General features: G+C 40.8%; 4 protein-coding genes across 4 annotated transcripts; all 4 read right to left on the bottom strand.

Annotated features, from left to right (window-relative positions):
* Positions 1-815: 815 nt before the first annotated feature.
* LOC149234042 (uncharacterized) lies at positions 816-4,602 on the bottom strand. The gene has a single exon (XM_089371728.1). It carries the CDS (start codon positions 2,729-2,731, stop codon positions 1,223-1,225), a length of 1,509 nt encoding a protein of 502 aa, XP_089227854.1. The 5' UTR covers positions 2,732-4,602; the 3' UTR covers positions 816-1,222.
* LOC149234043 (uncharacterized) lies at positions 2,742-4,428 on the bottom strand. Its single transcript, XM_089368136.1, has 2 exons — positions 2,858-4,428; positions 2,742-2,745 (listed from the first exon to the last, which is right to left on the bottom strand). The coding sequence occupies exons 1-2, from the start codon at positions 4,426-4,428 to the stop codon at positions 2,742-2,744; spliced, it is 1,575 nt and encodes a 524-aa protein (XP_089224262.1).
* A 3,815-nt stretch (positions 4,603-8,417) lies between the features above and the next one.
* Positions 8,418-11,459, bottom strand: LOC149234041 (uncharacterized). The gene is made up of 3 exons (XM_089368135.1): positions 10,631-11,459; positions 10,538-10,542; positions 8,418-10,361 (listed from the first exon to the last, which is right to left on the bottom strand). Exons 1-3 carry the CDS (start codon positions 11,457-11,459, stop codon positions 8,418-8,420), a joined length of 2,778 nt encoding a protein of 925 aa, XP_089224261.1.
* A 1,490-nt stretch (positions 11,460-12,949) lies between these two features.
* LOC149234040 (uncharacterized) lies at positions 12,950-13,618 on the bottom strand. The gene has a single exon (XM_089368133.1). The coding sequence runs from the start codon at positions 13,616-13,618 to the stop codon at positions 12,950-12,952; it is 669 nt and encodes a 222-aa protein (XP_089224259.1).
* Between the last annotated feature and the right edge of the window lie 1,381 nt (positions 13,619-14,999).

The raw sequence follows: 14,999 nt of genomic DNA, 5'->3' as shown, positions 1-14,999 counted from the left end.
ATTATGAACCTGATTAGTTCCCAGGCCATTCGTTTAGTACCGGCAGCTGAAAATCAATTCTAAGTCTATCTTTACAACTCTATAAACTAAAACAAGTCGGGCTATATCCTGAATCTTTAGAGTTGATAGTAACTATAAAAATGATTGAATAATTATACTACAACAGAAATAATAAGCAGACATTATTTAGAAGTAAGGCCAGACCGTGTTGGTATAATTATCTATATTATGAAAACCTGATTAGTTCCCAGGCCATTCGTTTAGTACCGGCAGCTGAAAATCAATTCTAAGTCTATCTTTACAACTCTATAAACTAAAACAAGTCGGGCTATATCCTGAATCTTTAGAGTTGATAGTAACTATAAAAATGATTGAATAATTATACTACAACAGGGTTGTGTACACAACAGAGTATGCACAAAAAACCAAAATCTGTCCTTGGTTCAAAGGAAAACAGTAAACATGTGGTCGCTACAAACATGCAAATAACCATCAAGTTATACAGTGATAGACGGATGAATAATCTGTAGCATGCTAGCATTTAGTAAGTTGTAAGAAGGTTTTGGAAACTACTACCAATACAAGAAATACATATCTAGAAAAGACATATGCCAGACATGCAGCCAATTCCATATGCCAGATCTGTTGTCCTGCATGCTCTCTGACGTTGACAGGCAAGGTGAAGGTGAATCTTTGATGGACAACGATATTAGTGACAACTCTGTTCTGCTTTTATGTGCAGGTCACAAAACTACCAGCTCAACTTTGACAACACTGCGTATATTTCTGGCAGAGTAGACTCGCTGAGTAGCTGCTAGGAAGAAATATGATATGGTAATTCCATATTGATGAGTCTCCGAATCTGCCTGTACATATTAAATCTATCATTATCACTTTGTTTTCAATGACTAGCCTTCTGCCCATTGTCAATAACTCTTTTGAATATACTTTTTTTAGCAGAACAAGCCCAATGTTACATAAGTATCTATATTGAAACAGTGTGCAGAAACCCATTACACAAAATTTACGACAAGAATGGGAGTTACAGAACAAACCCAACGCTACAGAGACCTGCCATCAAAACACCCCATCCAGAGGACCATTAAAGAATACTTGAACCAAAAATAAAGCGTCTATATGTGACATCAGAAAGTTAGAAACCAAAACTATTTCGTGAAACTGCTTATTCAGGTCATTTTTAAAAACACTAGAAATTCGCAACCTAAGGTTTAACATATTTTTCATACAATGCAACTATGTCCTTTTTGGTAGGAGTTCTTAGTTGTAAAAGTTCTGCAGCATATCCATGCTTTGTAAGCTCCTGTTTAAGTTTTTGAACTGTGAATTTGAGATAATCTTGTGGTTCTTTCATTTCACTGGAGTTATTGTCATCATCTGGCCTGATCACTGAACCTCCCTCTGCCGGCATCGTCACAGGGCTGTATCCATTTTCACTGGTTGTATTCCTTTTCTTTCTTTGCCTAACAGTCTCCACTTCAATGTCCATATCTTGCACTGAGTCCACCCCAGCACATTCTTCAGATCTCATTCTTTTACTCCGAGAAGTAGTCTTTAATTTGTTATCTAAAGCTGTTTCATTCAGTCGGACAGAAGTCAACTCCTGTTGAAGAGCATCCAGTTTTCCTTGTGTGGCCTGAAGTTGCAGAGAAAGTGCCTCAGCTCTAGCATTAGCCTCCGCTCTAGCTGTCCTTTCACTACCTAAAAGACTCTCAAGAACTTGGACGGTGCTCGCTCTTTGTTCATTTGTCGACTGAAGAAGCTCCTCCATCTCTCGCTCCCGTTCATCAACCCTTGCTTCTAAAGTTGAAACCTTGGACACTGCCTCCTGTTCAGATCTTCTGATTCTGTCAACTTCATGTAACAAATCAGCCTTTTCCCTCTCCAATGCTTCTATATGCCTTTCTGATCTTTCAATTGCAGCTAATCTTTCCATGGCCAATCTCTGAATTTCTGATTTTTCATGTTGTGCTAAAGCTGCCTCGTCACGAGCTTTCTCTGCCACCTCAACAGCTCGCTTGGCTTCCTTTTCCGCAGCCCTGCACCTTTCATCTGCTTCCTCAAATCTTTTGAAATCTGTTGCAAACCTTTGCTCCAAGTGAGATTTCTCTTGTTCTAATATCTTGGCTTCCTTCTCTGCTGACTGAGCTGTGGCTTTAGCAGCTTCCAGTTTCTCTTGTAAATCCTTTACTTCTGCCTTCAGTGTGACAATGTCCAATTCTTGAGCCCTTAGTTTATTTTCTTGTCCCTTTAATTGTAGGTTTAATGCGCCTAGACGATGCTCGGCATTTTCAAGCTTTGCGAGAGAATCCTTGACTTCATTCTCCTTTTGTGCTATGGTGGCTGAAAACTCTGCTCTTAGGGTATCCTCTCTTAGCTGTGCTTGCTTGCTAGCACGCTCATGAAGTGATGTAGCCCTTTGTAATGATGTTTGAGATTCCTTCACCGCGAGATCATGCTTACGCCTCCATTCAAGTGCCTCCTCCTTGGCCGATTCAACTTGTTCACGGGCAGCACTCAACCTTGCTTCAGCAGAACTACACCTGGTCTTTAGCGAGGCCATTTCTGCATCAATCTGCTCTTTTTCAATCTGTTGCTTAACTATAGATTGGTCATACTTCTTCTTCAATTCAGAAGCTTCCTTCCTTGCTGAATCCAAAACTTCACACACATTAGCGTATTTTTCTTCTAATGAGCTGTATTTGCTTTGCATATTAGCCAGTCTAGCTGCATATTCATCAGAAATCTTCTTTTATCTGAAATAGCATCCTCGTATCTTTTCAAATAATCACCCCCATGCTTTTGACTAATCTCCAGTTGCTTTCCCATCAATGCTAACTTATCCTCAACTGAACGGTACTTTAACTGGAGAGCAGCCTTTTCAGATGAACTCTGATCCGCAAGCCTCTTCGTGAGGTCAAATATGGGACCTTCCAAACTTTGTTGTAGAAAGTTAGCAAGTTTATTCCATTTGTAAGGACCAGAAGATGTGGATTCATACTCCGACACAAGGTCACATAAAACCTTTAACACTTGATCAAGTTTTGCATCAGATGCATAGCAAGCAGTACGCAATTTCTTGTCCATATTTTGAAGAATACTCGTGCACTTCAGCTCAGCCTCCCTGAATGCACTTCGCTTAAACTCCTCAAATTGTTTTTTCAAGTTACTTTGAACCATCTTCTCATACTTCTGTCTTGCGGCACCAGCTCCCACCGCACTGCTGTTAAAAACAGCTAAAGCCTTATGTAATGCTGACTCGTGTGCTTCTTGTAAAGCAACCTCTTCAGGTTGTTTTGATTGATCGAAGGTCCCCATGTATGCTTCAATGGCAGAATCATAAGCTCTCCTACACTCAGCTTCCTCCACACTCTGCCAGGAAGTTGCAATTGTTGGCACAGCTCCTGCATTAAGAGCATCCAGAAATGATTGTGTAAGCCCTGCAAGTATAGGACCAGTCATAACTGTTGCTCCAACTTGCTTTGGCCTTGTTCTTTCAAGAACAAACTTTGTCAATGCATCCAGACCAGCTCGAAATTCTGGCCGCAGTTTCTCCATAGAAATCTGATCAAGCCGCTGGAGATCTTTCTCATTGTTTAATGGGCGTACTAGAGTGAAGCAGTCCCGTTCAGGAAAGAGAGTTCGAATAGACTCACGAATCTCATTTTTCGCTGCAACATCCTTTCCAGTGCCAGGCATCGACTTCAGAGCCAGTTCCAAATAGTCGCGTGGGGTTATCATATGTCCATCTTCTGCCAGGTTCAAATAAAAATCGCGCAAAAGCCACACAAAATGAGGAGAGAACTGCCCAATTTCTGCTGCTGTAGTTCGACCCTTTGAAGCTCTAACCCGAATATGTTTTGTCATCTCTGTAACAAGAGATAAACGATCCAGAGCAGCTTCATCAATCCCTCCCATCTGATTATAGACGAACATGCTCGACAAAAGGACTGCCAAAGAAAATATTTGCGTACTATATGTACCAGTTTGATCATATGCATCAATGCCTTCGCTGTCAAGAAGTATGAGATTGTACTCGGTTCCATCTAGAGCAGTCCTCTTCAGTGGAGCACTCCACATCCAAAGGCCCTTTGTACATGGTCGATGCGTAGATGCAACCTGAAAGCCACTGCTTCTTCCAAGAAGCTGATTTAAAATGAAGCTCTTCCCTTGACGCGCCCGGCCGCAGACGGAAACAACACCGAGAGGCCCTTTCACGAGTTGCAGAGTTGCGACGGTCTCGGGGTCCATTCTAAACTTGCCCTTATCATCGCAGTAGACCAACCTCAGAGGCCTGGCCGGGCCAGTTGGAACCGCGACCGTGGGAGTCGAAGGACTTGCTGGAGAGAGATCGTCTTCTTTCTGCTTACCCGACCCCGTGGGGGTTCGAAGCCCTAACATCTGCATCATCTTAGCTCCGCTCTTAGGGATTCGAACGCGAGACCGGTTGAGAATGGTATGAATATAAAAGGTTCGGAAGGAGCGGCCTGTTTCAGTTGCTGCGATTAGATGAAATGGAATGCATGACTTGAGTTTTCCTAGAGTTGAGGGGAGCACAACAAATTAATTGCGGTAGGGAAGGGTTTCCACGGAGGGAATCCGAGGGAAAAGATGTTGACTGTCATGACTCGAACTTATAATGGCGGCAGATTTTGGAAATATCCCAATCTTTGATACTTAGAAGAGGGGTTAATTGTTCATCAAACTTTTTGGATATTCTCTATATCTGATTGACAAAGATGTCCCAAGAGCATCCAAATAATGAGGGCAGATTTTGGAAATATCCCAAGATTTGATATTGGGAAGGTGCTCAATTGTTTATCAAATTCTTGGATATTCTCTATATCTGATTTTGGATATTCTCTACATTTGATTCATAAGATATTCTCTATATCTGATTTTGGATATTTTCTACATTTGATTCATAAGATGTCCCAAGATTCCCCCAAAATGGATTAGCAATCAAATGTATTAAGGTAGGGTTGTTACAATCATACTCTAAGAAATAAAAACTAATTCATCTTGAGGTATGGTGAACCAATTCACATTATTATAGAATTCTTCATTATTTTTAACAAACACCAATCTCACCAATCTGAAGAAGCATAAGTCTTATGAACCAACTCACACTATTATAGGATTCTCTATTATCTTCAACAAACACCAATCTCACGAATCTGAAAAAAACAACAACAACAACACCAATTTTAAATAACACAAATCAAGATTTTTTCAGCGAGCTCCAACACTATCAAAAACTCTAAAATATCACACTAAAAACACTTTTATTTATATTGATTTAAAAAACCAAACTTTTTAATAAGAATTAAACTTAACTTTATTGTTAATTAAAATTAACTTTCTCACTGAGGGTGTCATTGTTAAATATTTTTAAAATTAACCATTAAAATTAAATATTGTTTAATAAAAAACCGTCCTACTTTTCTAGTAGTCTCACCACATATAGAAATGTTTCTTACACTATCTAGCCCAGCTTTAAGAAGCAATGTGGCAGCCATGACAAATATTCTCCCTCTTTGAACCATAAAAGTAGATTTATTACAAAGTAAACGGTTCAGTGTTTCAGATTTGCTTAGAAAGTAAGCAGTGCACATTGTACCGTGCACATCGTTTCAGAATGGATTCCAAAAAAATCCAATTGTCCGTTTAATGTCAATTTAGATAATTGAATTGTTGATTATGTATTTTTGAACTTATTTGAGAATTTTTTTTAATGAGATTTTAAGAATATTTTGGGGTCAATTATGTGTTTTTAAACTTATCTTAATTAGATTTTAGGAATATTTTGAAAAGCTAGCTTTTAAATGTAATCTATTAGATATGGATGGTCTATCAAAAATTCCCATCAAAATTGTAATATTTAAATCTTACTTTATAAATTTAATTTCATAATTTCATTTCATTTTAATTTTGCTTTAGCATTCATGCATCTTATCAATGAAACAATTTGACTATTGAACAATGAGTCTACTTGTTAGACTTTTACTTCTTCTTCTTTTTTTTCTAGAAAAGGAAAAACGTCCAAAGTTTCTCTTGAAGTTTTACTAGCTAAAGAAAACTAAAAGACAATTGTTTCCAGCAAAAACATGATTGATTATATGGTTAACTTGAGAGGCATATAGATGTATCTAAAAATTGGTATCAAAAAGCCCTCAAGGCAATAAAGAGACCTTGGTATATATCTAAACAAAGCCCTCGAAGACAATAAAGAGACCTTGGTATATATCTAAAAAAAATAGGGAATACCACCTACCACACAAAGTGCCAGAGGCAACTATAAAGTTGTGTTGCCAAAGCTATCAAAGTTGAAGAGATTGTGGGCATTGGCTAGTGGGGAGTTGAATTCTCCCCCTTCCCTCCAGTGAGCCATCTTGGTATTTTTCAAGGAAGATGAAAACTTCCTCCACCAATAAGCCTCTCTTTGGGAGGAAGTATGCCTTATTGTTCAATTCCTTTGAATGCGGATAGAAAATAATAAATAGAAGTGGTATTAGGATTTTGTCTAGCTAACATTGTAAGTGAAGAACCTGTAAGTTGATTTTACCATTCATCTAATCTACAACAACCCGTCCCAAAAAATCTGCAATTTCACAACCTCCAATGATGCAGCAATATATAAAAGGGCCCAAGCTTCTACGACCTCTGCTTTGGTGTTGGATCCACTCCCCGCATTCAGCCAAAAATGAACCATACAATTTCTAAGTAGATAAATATGACCACCACAACCACAAATGTCCAATTGTTGTGACCCATCAAAGTAACCACTATAATACATCAGAAAAAGTCATCAGAACAAAGATGAAAAGAGACTTGTTGGTTTGAATAGGTCGGAGATAATCATAGAAGAACTCCCAAGACCTGTGGAAGAATCCATAAAATTGATTGATTCTTCAAATATTTATTTGCAACAACTTTGTTCCATATTCCAAAGCTATTTAGCAGCCTCCAAAGGCTTTTCATGGCCAAAGCTAAACCAAATCAATGAAGGTTTTTGAATCCCCAACACCCACAACATTTTGGTTGCGAAAGCGTCTCCCATTTTACTAGATTTTCATCTATGCTACACATAAAAATTTAAACATAGTATCTCCGGTCCTCGTTAAAGTTGATTTTTGCAACCTTGGATAGAGTGAGCTAGTAGACAAGTATACTCTTCAAGACTGATTTCACCAATGTCATCCTCCCCCAAATGGATAACCATCTATTGCACCACAAGCTAATATGTTGCTCAACACATTTATGTAGCCACAACCTCTCCTCCACTTGAGAGAAATTTGGTTTAAGGTAAAAGCCAAGATAAGTAATTGCACACTTCAGTTGTGTCACCTTGAATGGGAGGATGTCGATGATGAAGTCACGAATACCATCAAGTTCTTATGTTGGAAAAAGGAGGATTTTACCAAACTTACCTGCATTTTAGTTGTAGCATAGAAGGTAGAGAAAATAACCTTATATTCCCTCCGTTGTGTCACCTTGTATGGGAGGATGTCGATGATGAAGTCACTAATAACATCAAGTTCTTATGTTAGAAAAAGGAGGATTTTACCAAACTTACCTGCATTTTAGTTGTAGCATAGAAGGTAGAGAAAATAACCTTATATTCCCTCCGTTGTGTCACCTTGTATGGGAGGATGTCGATGATGGAGTCATGAATATCATCAAGTTCTTATGTTGGAAAAAGGAGGATTTTACCGAACTTACCTGCATTTTAGTTGTAGCATAGAAGGTAGATAAAATAAGCTTATATTCCCTCCATTATGCTCCAGTAGCATCTCCAAAGACCAGTACATCATCAAAAAATAGTAAGTGTGTGATAAAAATATGTTTGGTTACCTTAACACCTTTGATATCAACTTTTGATTTTTCTTTTTTCTTTTTTAACAAGAACGGTTATGGTGTTTAATTATCTGCTTGGCCAATGGCCACAAATTCGGTTACAAAATGAGGAGCACTTCCAACATGCCGTTCTGCCAGGAGGGGATTGGTTTTTGCTCTTATCCTCTTCCTCTTTTTACAATTTTCAAAATGGTCTTTGAATGCTAATTGTCCTAGATGAAAAATACAAACAAACTGATTTAATAGGAAACAATAAAACATATATTTTCATGGAATAGGAGTCCACAGAAATTCCTTGTTTCTGAGAACGGTTCCAGCTTCTAAATGGACTGCAGTGTTTTCTTGGGCGTCTGCTGCTTTGTTATTTGCTCTTAGAACATGAAAATATGTCAAGCTAAGCGATTTTGAAATGCTTTTGATTCTGGTAAGAAGTCTGGCTAGGTGCAGATCAGAAGGGTTGGAGTTGGTCACCACAGCTCTTATAATAACTTGGGAGTCTCCGAGAATGTTTGCTTCCCGAATTCCCAGCTCCTTGAGGAATATTACCCCTTGCAAGAGGGCGAGAGCCTCAGCTTGCATGCTTGATGTATGTCCAAGCCCCCAGGTAAAGTTATGAGAAGAAATGTTATCTGGCATGATAATGTGCCCACCCGCCCCAGCTTTCCCTGGATTCCCTTTAGCTGCTCCGTAAAAAAAAGAGATGGAATTAATTGCTTGGACAACCATTCCTGGAATTCGATCTCATTTTTCCTGATTTGCCAAACTTCAAGTTCTGGAGGTGGGCTTCTTGGTTTATGGAAGCTAATCTTGAAGGCCGTTCCCAGCTCTCTGTCATGTTGACTGAGGTTTGAGTCGTCATCTATGCCTTCCAACCACTCCCTTAATTGGCACTTCACTGAATTAGCTACTATTCTGTGATCATGAGCTTTGTCTCGAAAAATCCTCCTGTTCCTTTCTAACCAAACCTGCCAACTAGTGAATTTTGGCAAAGCGCTCCATGTTGCTCTGATCTTTTTGTTCTTTGGTTGAACACCTGGGTATCTGGCCATCCAACCTGCAAACAGCTCTTGAACTGAAGTGGGGAAATTGAGATCGAGATTCCAATTGTCCAGCAGATCCTGCCAGACAGATTTTGTGAAATTACATTCGATCATTATATGGAGAGCGGTTTCAGAATTTCTCTTACAAAGAACACATCTGGACGGTCCCTTAAATCCTCCGTTTTGAAGTTTGTCCTCGGTAAGAATTTTTTGATGGCTAAGAATCCAGCAAAAATGATCAATTTTTGGTATAGACGGGAAGTTCCATATCCTTGCCCAGGGAGCTGGGTTGGGAGGGACGTTTGGGCGCTCTAAGAACTTGAAGTAACCCTGTTTGACTGTATAACCAGAGCGACTGTTTTCCCAACCTCTTGCGTCCTTTCTGTTGGCGTGGAGGGGAGCCAATCCATGGAGATGGGCTTTGAGAGCCGTCCATTCATTTTCCAGATCGCAAGGCACTGGTAACCGCTTCCATCCCGTCCAGTAATTCTCTGTCCAATCCGACAAATCCCACAGAGTATGTATGTGCGCTGCCTCCATCCAATTCTTGAGCGCTGTAAAATTGCCAGCGTCTTCCAAAGGGGGTCGATTCATGATTTTGTCCTTCCAAACCTGAATTTTCTTACCGTTACCAGGAACCCAATGGGCATAATTGTTAATCATCGGCACGATTTTGTTAAGGAGAATGTTGAAGTGCGTTTTGGGCGAGTTTTTGGGGTGGTCTAAACACTGGAGCCTTGGGCCTCTAAAGTACTTCTTCCATAACACAATCTGAACCCAGCTAGGATTAGGAGCGATTATTTTCCATGCTAGTTTGGCTCCCATAGCAAGATTTTTGGCATTCAGATCTTTGAGATTTAATCCTCCTTCGAGATATGGTTTTGTGACTATTTCCCAACTGATTAGAGAGAATTTCTTGTCATTGTGCTTGCCTCCTTTCCAAAAAAAGCCCCTGATTAATTCATCCATCTTTTTTATAATTCCCACTGGTGCCAGAAGGACCGCAAATTTGAAGATCGGAAGACTGTTGAGAACTGCTTTGACGAGCACAGCTTTGTCAGCGATGTTAAGCCAAGAGGAACCCCAAGAATGCATCTTTGATTTGAATTTATCTATGAGAGAAGTCCAGTCTTTGCTTGCCACTCTCTTGTTGAAGACTGGCAACCCGAGATATTTGAAAGAGGACCAACTAATGGAGGCAGAAAATCCCAAACATCTAGCTATGGAGGATGCAATGGAAGCAGGAGTATTCCAACAAAAGATCTGACATTTCCCCTTGTTTAGCTCACTGCCTGAGATTTTGCAGAAGTCATCCAAAACTGCTTTGAAGTTGATAGTTGATTGAGGAGTTGCAGCTCCCAGAAGGAGGGTATCGTCAGGGAAAAGTGCATGATTGATGCGCTTCACCGCTCTTGCAATGCACAACCCGTTGATAGCATGATCTTGCTGCTTTTTATTCAGATAGAAACTAAGAACAGAGGCTTGAATGACGAAAAGGAGAGGTGAAAGAGGGCACCCCTGCCTTAGTCCTATAGAGGCTTTGAAAAATTCAGCGGCCCTTCCATTCACTAGAGGAGCAATCTAGGGCTCTGTAATACAGGTTTTTATCCACTTTATAAAACCTTGCCTGAATCCCATTTTAAGCATTACATCAAACAAAAATTTATGATTAACATGATCAAAGGCATTCGATAGATCGAGTTTGATGACCATACCTTTTTCCTTACGATGTTGGCTGGCATGGGTTGCCTCCTGGACCAGCACGAAATTGTCCACTAGCTGTCTGCCTTTGATGAATCCCCCTTGATTGTCTGGAATGATTTTGGGGAGGAATATTTTCAGCCTGTTTGCTATCACTTTGGTGATCACTTTGTACCCGATGTTGCATAGTGAAATTGGGCGGAATCTGTTGAAGGTGTTTGCCCCTTTTTCCTTAGGGATAAGGGCTAGAAATGCCGAATTTGTGCAGCCTCCAATCTTCTGACAGTTCTGTGATTTCTGGATCATTTTGAGGAATTCCTTCTCAATAATCTGCCAACAAGTTTGTAAGAATCTTGGGGTGAAACTGTCCGGGCCCGGGGCTTTATCCGAGTCCATGGCGAATAGAGCCTCCTTGACTTCTTTAAGCGTGATTATGCTTTCTAGAGCCTGATTGATTTTGGATGTGATGATCTTAGGAACAACATCTAAGAGGCTGAAATTTTGATCTTCTCTGATGTCTTCTCTGTACAGATTCTCAAAATGCTCAGAGGCTGCTTTTTTTATGCTAGTAAAGTCCCTTAGAACACTGCTTTCTTCTTTTATTTCTTTAATAGAGTTTCGGCCTTTCCTAGCTTGAGCTTGCTTGTGAAAAAAGGAGTTATTCCTGTCTCCGGCTTTAAGCCAAAGACTTCTAGATTTGAGTCTCCAGTACTCTTCTTCGGCCAGGCATGCTTTGTGGAAGTTTTGTTGAAGCTTGGCCTCCTTTTCCAGATCTTCATTTGAAATTTCAGCTGTTTCAAATTGAAGGTGATGTCGTTCTAGATCTGATTGAGTTTTTTTCATTTCCTCAGCTGGGTTGGGCAAGGTCCTAGCTCATTTTTTTAGCATGGCTTTCACTCTTCTGAGTTTTTCTTCCCACACAAAGAAGGAAAAGCCCTTGATTGGGTTTTTCCAGCAGTCTCTGACCTTATCCATGAAGTCTGCCTCCTTGATCCAGAGAGAGCAGAATCTGAATGGAATAGGCCCTAGATCCTGATAAGTCAGCAATTCCAGATGGATAGGCTTGTGGTCTGATGTACTGCTGTGCAGGATGCACGATATAGCTTCTAACCCAATGAGTAGGAAGGAACTTTGAACCAAGAAGCGGTCCAATCTTGCCGCTATATGTCCTGGCCCAGCCCTTTTGTTTGACCACGTGAACTTGCCAATGGTAGGCTTGATATCGATCAGATCCCAGTCTTGCATGAGATCCTCTACTGTTTCTCTTGCTGGGTCTCTAACAATACTGCCTCCTCTCTTTTTTGATGGCAGGAGGGTGAGGTTGAAATCTCCTGCAATGATGATGTTCTCCAAGTCTTCCCGGTCTGCCAAATTTTTGATGGAGTCCCGACATAATTTCTTTTCACCTGCATTATTTGGAGCATATACATTGACTAGACTCATAATTGCTTTATATTCTAAGTGTTGCAACTTTAACAGTATCCAATGAGTATTTAGGGTTTTAGAGATGAGGGAGAACTTATGTGGATTCCAGAGCGACCCAAGTCCTCCTGAAGCTCCCCGAGCCGAAGTTGCATGCGCACCGTCTTGTTTCAAAAACTTTCTACTTGCTTGGAGGAAGGATGATTCCTCCATCTTAGTCTCCTGGATGAGGAGGATGTCCGGGGTTTCCTGCCTTATCAGACTTCTCATCGCCTCTTCCTTGGCTTTGGATCCCATACCCCTACAGTTCCAAGAGACAATCTTCATTACTTACTTTTGTTGTGGAGAGCTCGTTTGGAGCTCTGGATTGGGGCCTTCTTCGTCTTCGAAGTTTTTGTTAGAAGTTTCTCTAGCGTAGGCTGGCTGCCCTGGAGCTTGTCTTTGTATGTTTCTTGTTCCCTTTTTTCTTTTGTTGACATTCGGCCTCTTGTAGATCTTCTGGGCATGGATTGCGATTCCCCTATTTCCCCTTCTTCCTCCGACTCATCGGATTCTTGGGTTTCCTTCTCGTCTTCAGATATCTTTCCTTTGGGAATCTTTGGCTCACTTTTAGATTTAGTCGGGGAGACTTCTTTCGAGGTTTTTGTATCCTGGGAAATTATGGTTTTTGATCCCAGGATATCATATCCGTTCCCTTGACTTTCCATGGACGGCTTCTGAGCAGGCGTTGTTTGGGGTGTTCTAGTGCTAGCATTTGCGGCCTTCCTGGAGGTAGTTCTAGATCTCTTCACCTGATTCCATCCTTCCTCTTTCCCTTTATCTTCAGCCCCTTTGGACGGGGATTTTCTAGCGAAATGTCCATAGATTTGGCACTTTCGACATTTGAACGGCACCTGCTCATAGTCTAGTTTCTAAATATGTGTCCACGGGCCCACCCTTATTTTGACAGCTTCAGGAAGACCAACTTCCAGATCCACCTCCACGCAGATTCTGGCGCAGTCATACTGGTCTCTATTGTTGGCCCTGTCAATGAATTTCCCGAGGGTGTTCCCGATGTGCTTCAGGGAATCCAAATTCCAGCAATGGACCGGAAGATTGGGGAGTCTTACCCATACTGGAACTGCTGAAGGTACATCCATTGCCAGGTCGAAATTTGGCGTCCATTTGTTCAGGTACAGCCCTTGAGGCCCCATGAAATAGGGTCCATTTCTGAATATGAGATCCTTGTCTTCTTTTTCTGAGAATTCAAAAAGAAAGTATCCTCTTCCGAGAAAGTAAGATGTTACCTTGCCCTGGATCAACGGAGCCCAGTTTCTGGAGACCCAATTCTCTGTTGATTTAGGAGAGGGCCAGAGACCTGTAAAGTGACCCACTAGGGCACGTTCCGACAACAAAAGGGCTACTTGGATTGGACCTTCGGGAGGAAGGGCGATCTCAGGGATGTCATCGAGTCTTTTGACGAACTTAGCGGTTTCCACTGCTTTCTTCTTGGGGAGCGAGGCCAACAAGGATTCGAAGGTCTCAGTTGCAGAGGATGGAGGAGGGGAGGAAGATCCCGGGGGAGGGTCCAGATCTTCCATGAAGATCTAGCTCTAACCGCAGTTGGGAAAAAGAGGGAGAAGGGCTGGTAAATGCAGGGCGAAAGGAGTACCCACGCTCAGCAACCAAGGAAGGGACGAGGCCACAGGGCGGATCCGCAGGAGCGGACCTCGCGGAACAGAGCCGAGCGCAACAGCTCAGGCTTCCCGTCGCGCAACGTTCATCCAATCAATATCAACTTTTGATTTTTCACTATCAATCATTTTGCTTAAACCTTTGATGACGAGTAGGAATAAAAGTGGGGACAGTGGGAAATCCTCTCATAAACCCCGAGAGGTATAACAAATCATTAATAAAAACAAAAAAAAATACAGAGGTGATACATCCCATTATCCAATTTGTCACTTGCCAATCTAAACCAATATGGAGGCATAACATTCTCAAAAAGTCCCAATTAACCCTATTGTAGGCCTTCACCAAATCCATCTTGGGTATCGTAGCCCTTCTATTTTTAGTCTTGATTGAATGAATGGCCCCTTGTGCCACCGAGATAGCATCATGAATAAGTATTTCAAACAGAAACCCATACTGCTAAGGAGAAATAGAAGAAGAGGGGACACTGTGAAGCATGTTGACCACAACTTTTGAAATAACCTTGCAAACCAAATTAGACAAAGAGATAGGTCGAAAATAATCAAAGGAAGAGGGCTTTGAAAATTAAGGAATAAGTGCGAGGAAGGTAGCATTAATAGCTCCAGATACCCTTCCAGAGATGCAAGCCTCTTCCACAACATTAGACAAGTCTTGGCCAATTAAATAAAAAAGGCAAAATTAACTCAATAGGACACCCATCAAGGCCTAGGATCATATATTTTGCAAATGATTTGAGCACAACCTCTAATTCATCCAAAGAAATTGGACCCCCAATCCTGAAGGAGTCCTCCAAAGAAAAAAAATATAGGGAAATGTTACAATACCTTGAATTATTCTAGTAATGTACTGCCATTAGGGTCTTTAAAAATGCCAGAGAAATGTGCTATAGCAACATTCCTAAGGTCTGGTTGAGAACAAATATGGTTGCCATCATAGTCTTGCATATCCCAAATGTCATTTTTATTTCTCTTGTGAGAAGCAAACTTGTGAAAAAAACTTTGTGTTCCCATCACCCTCACAGATCCAAATGGCTCTACTTTTTAAGCACCATCTTGTTTCCTCAACCTTAAGAAGATGTGCCCTATTTTCGTCCAAGATACAAAGATCACTTTTAAGAGCATCTGAAAAACCTGAGGAAAAGTAAGCAAATTGACATGAGTTAATATATGCCTTGATTTTCTTATGTTCTTATTTTTTATCACAAAGGAAACATCCAACCCAATGCTTAACATGAACTTTTAAGTTTGACATCAAACATTGCCAACAGGG

This window comes from Pinus tabuliformis, chromosome 8, assembly GCF_031772625.1.
Source record: "Pinus tabuliformis cultivar Carrire ecotype Pingquan chromosome 8, CPIR1, whole genome shotgun sequence".
Classification (NCBI taxonomy): domain Eukaryota; kingdom Viridiplantae; phylum Streptophyta; class Pinopsida; order Pinales; family Pinaceae; genus Pinus; species Pinus tabuliformis.
This window is presented reverse-complemented; position numbering and strand designations above follow the sequence as displayed.

Excerpts from the sequence above, each read along its gene's own strand:
- LOC149234040 (XM_089368133.1), bottom strand. The coding sequence starts at position 13,618 with ATGGAAGATCTGGACCCTCCCCCGGGATCTTCCTCCCCTCCTCCATCC.
- LOC149234042 (XM_089371728.1), bottom strand. The coding sequence starts at position 2,731 with ATGCAAAGCAAATACAGCTCATTAGAAGAAAAATACGCTAATGTGTGT.
- LOC149234041 (XM_089368135.1), bottom strand. The coding sequence starts at position 11,459 with ATGAAAAAAACTCAATCAGATCTAGAACGACATCACCTTCAATTTGAA.
- LOC149234043 (XM_089368136.1), bottom strand. The coding sequence starts at position 4,428 with ATGATGCAGATGTTAGGGCTTCGAACCCCCACGGGGTCGGGTAAGCAG.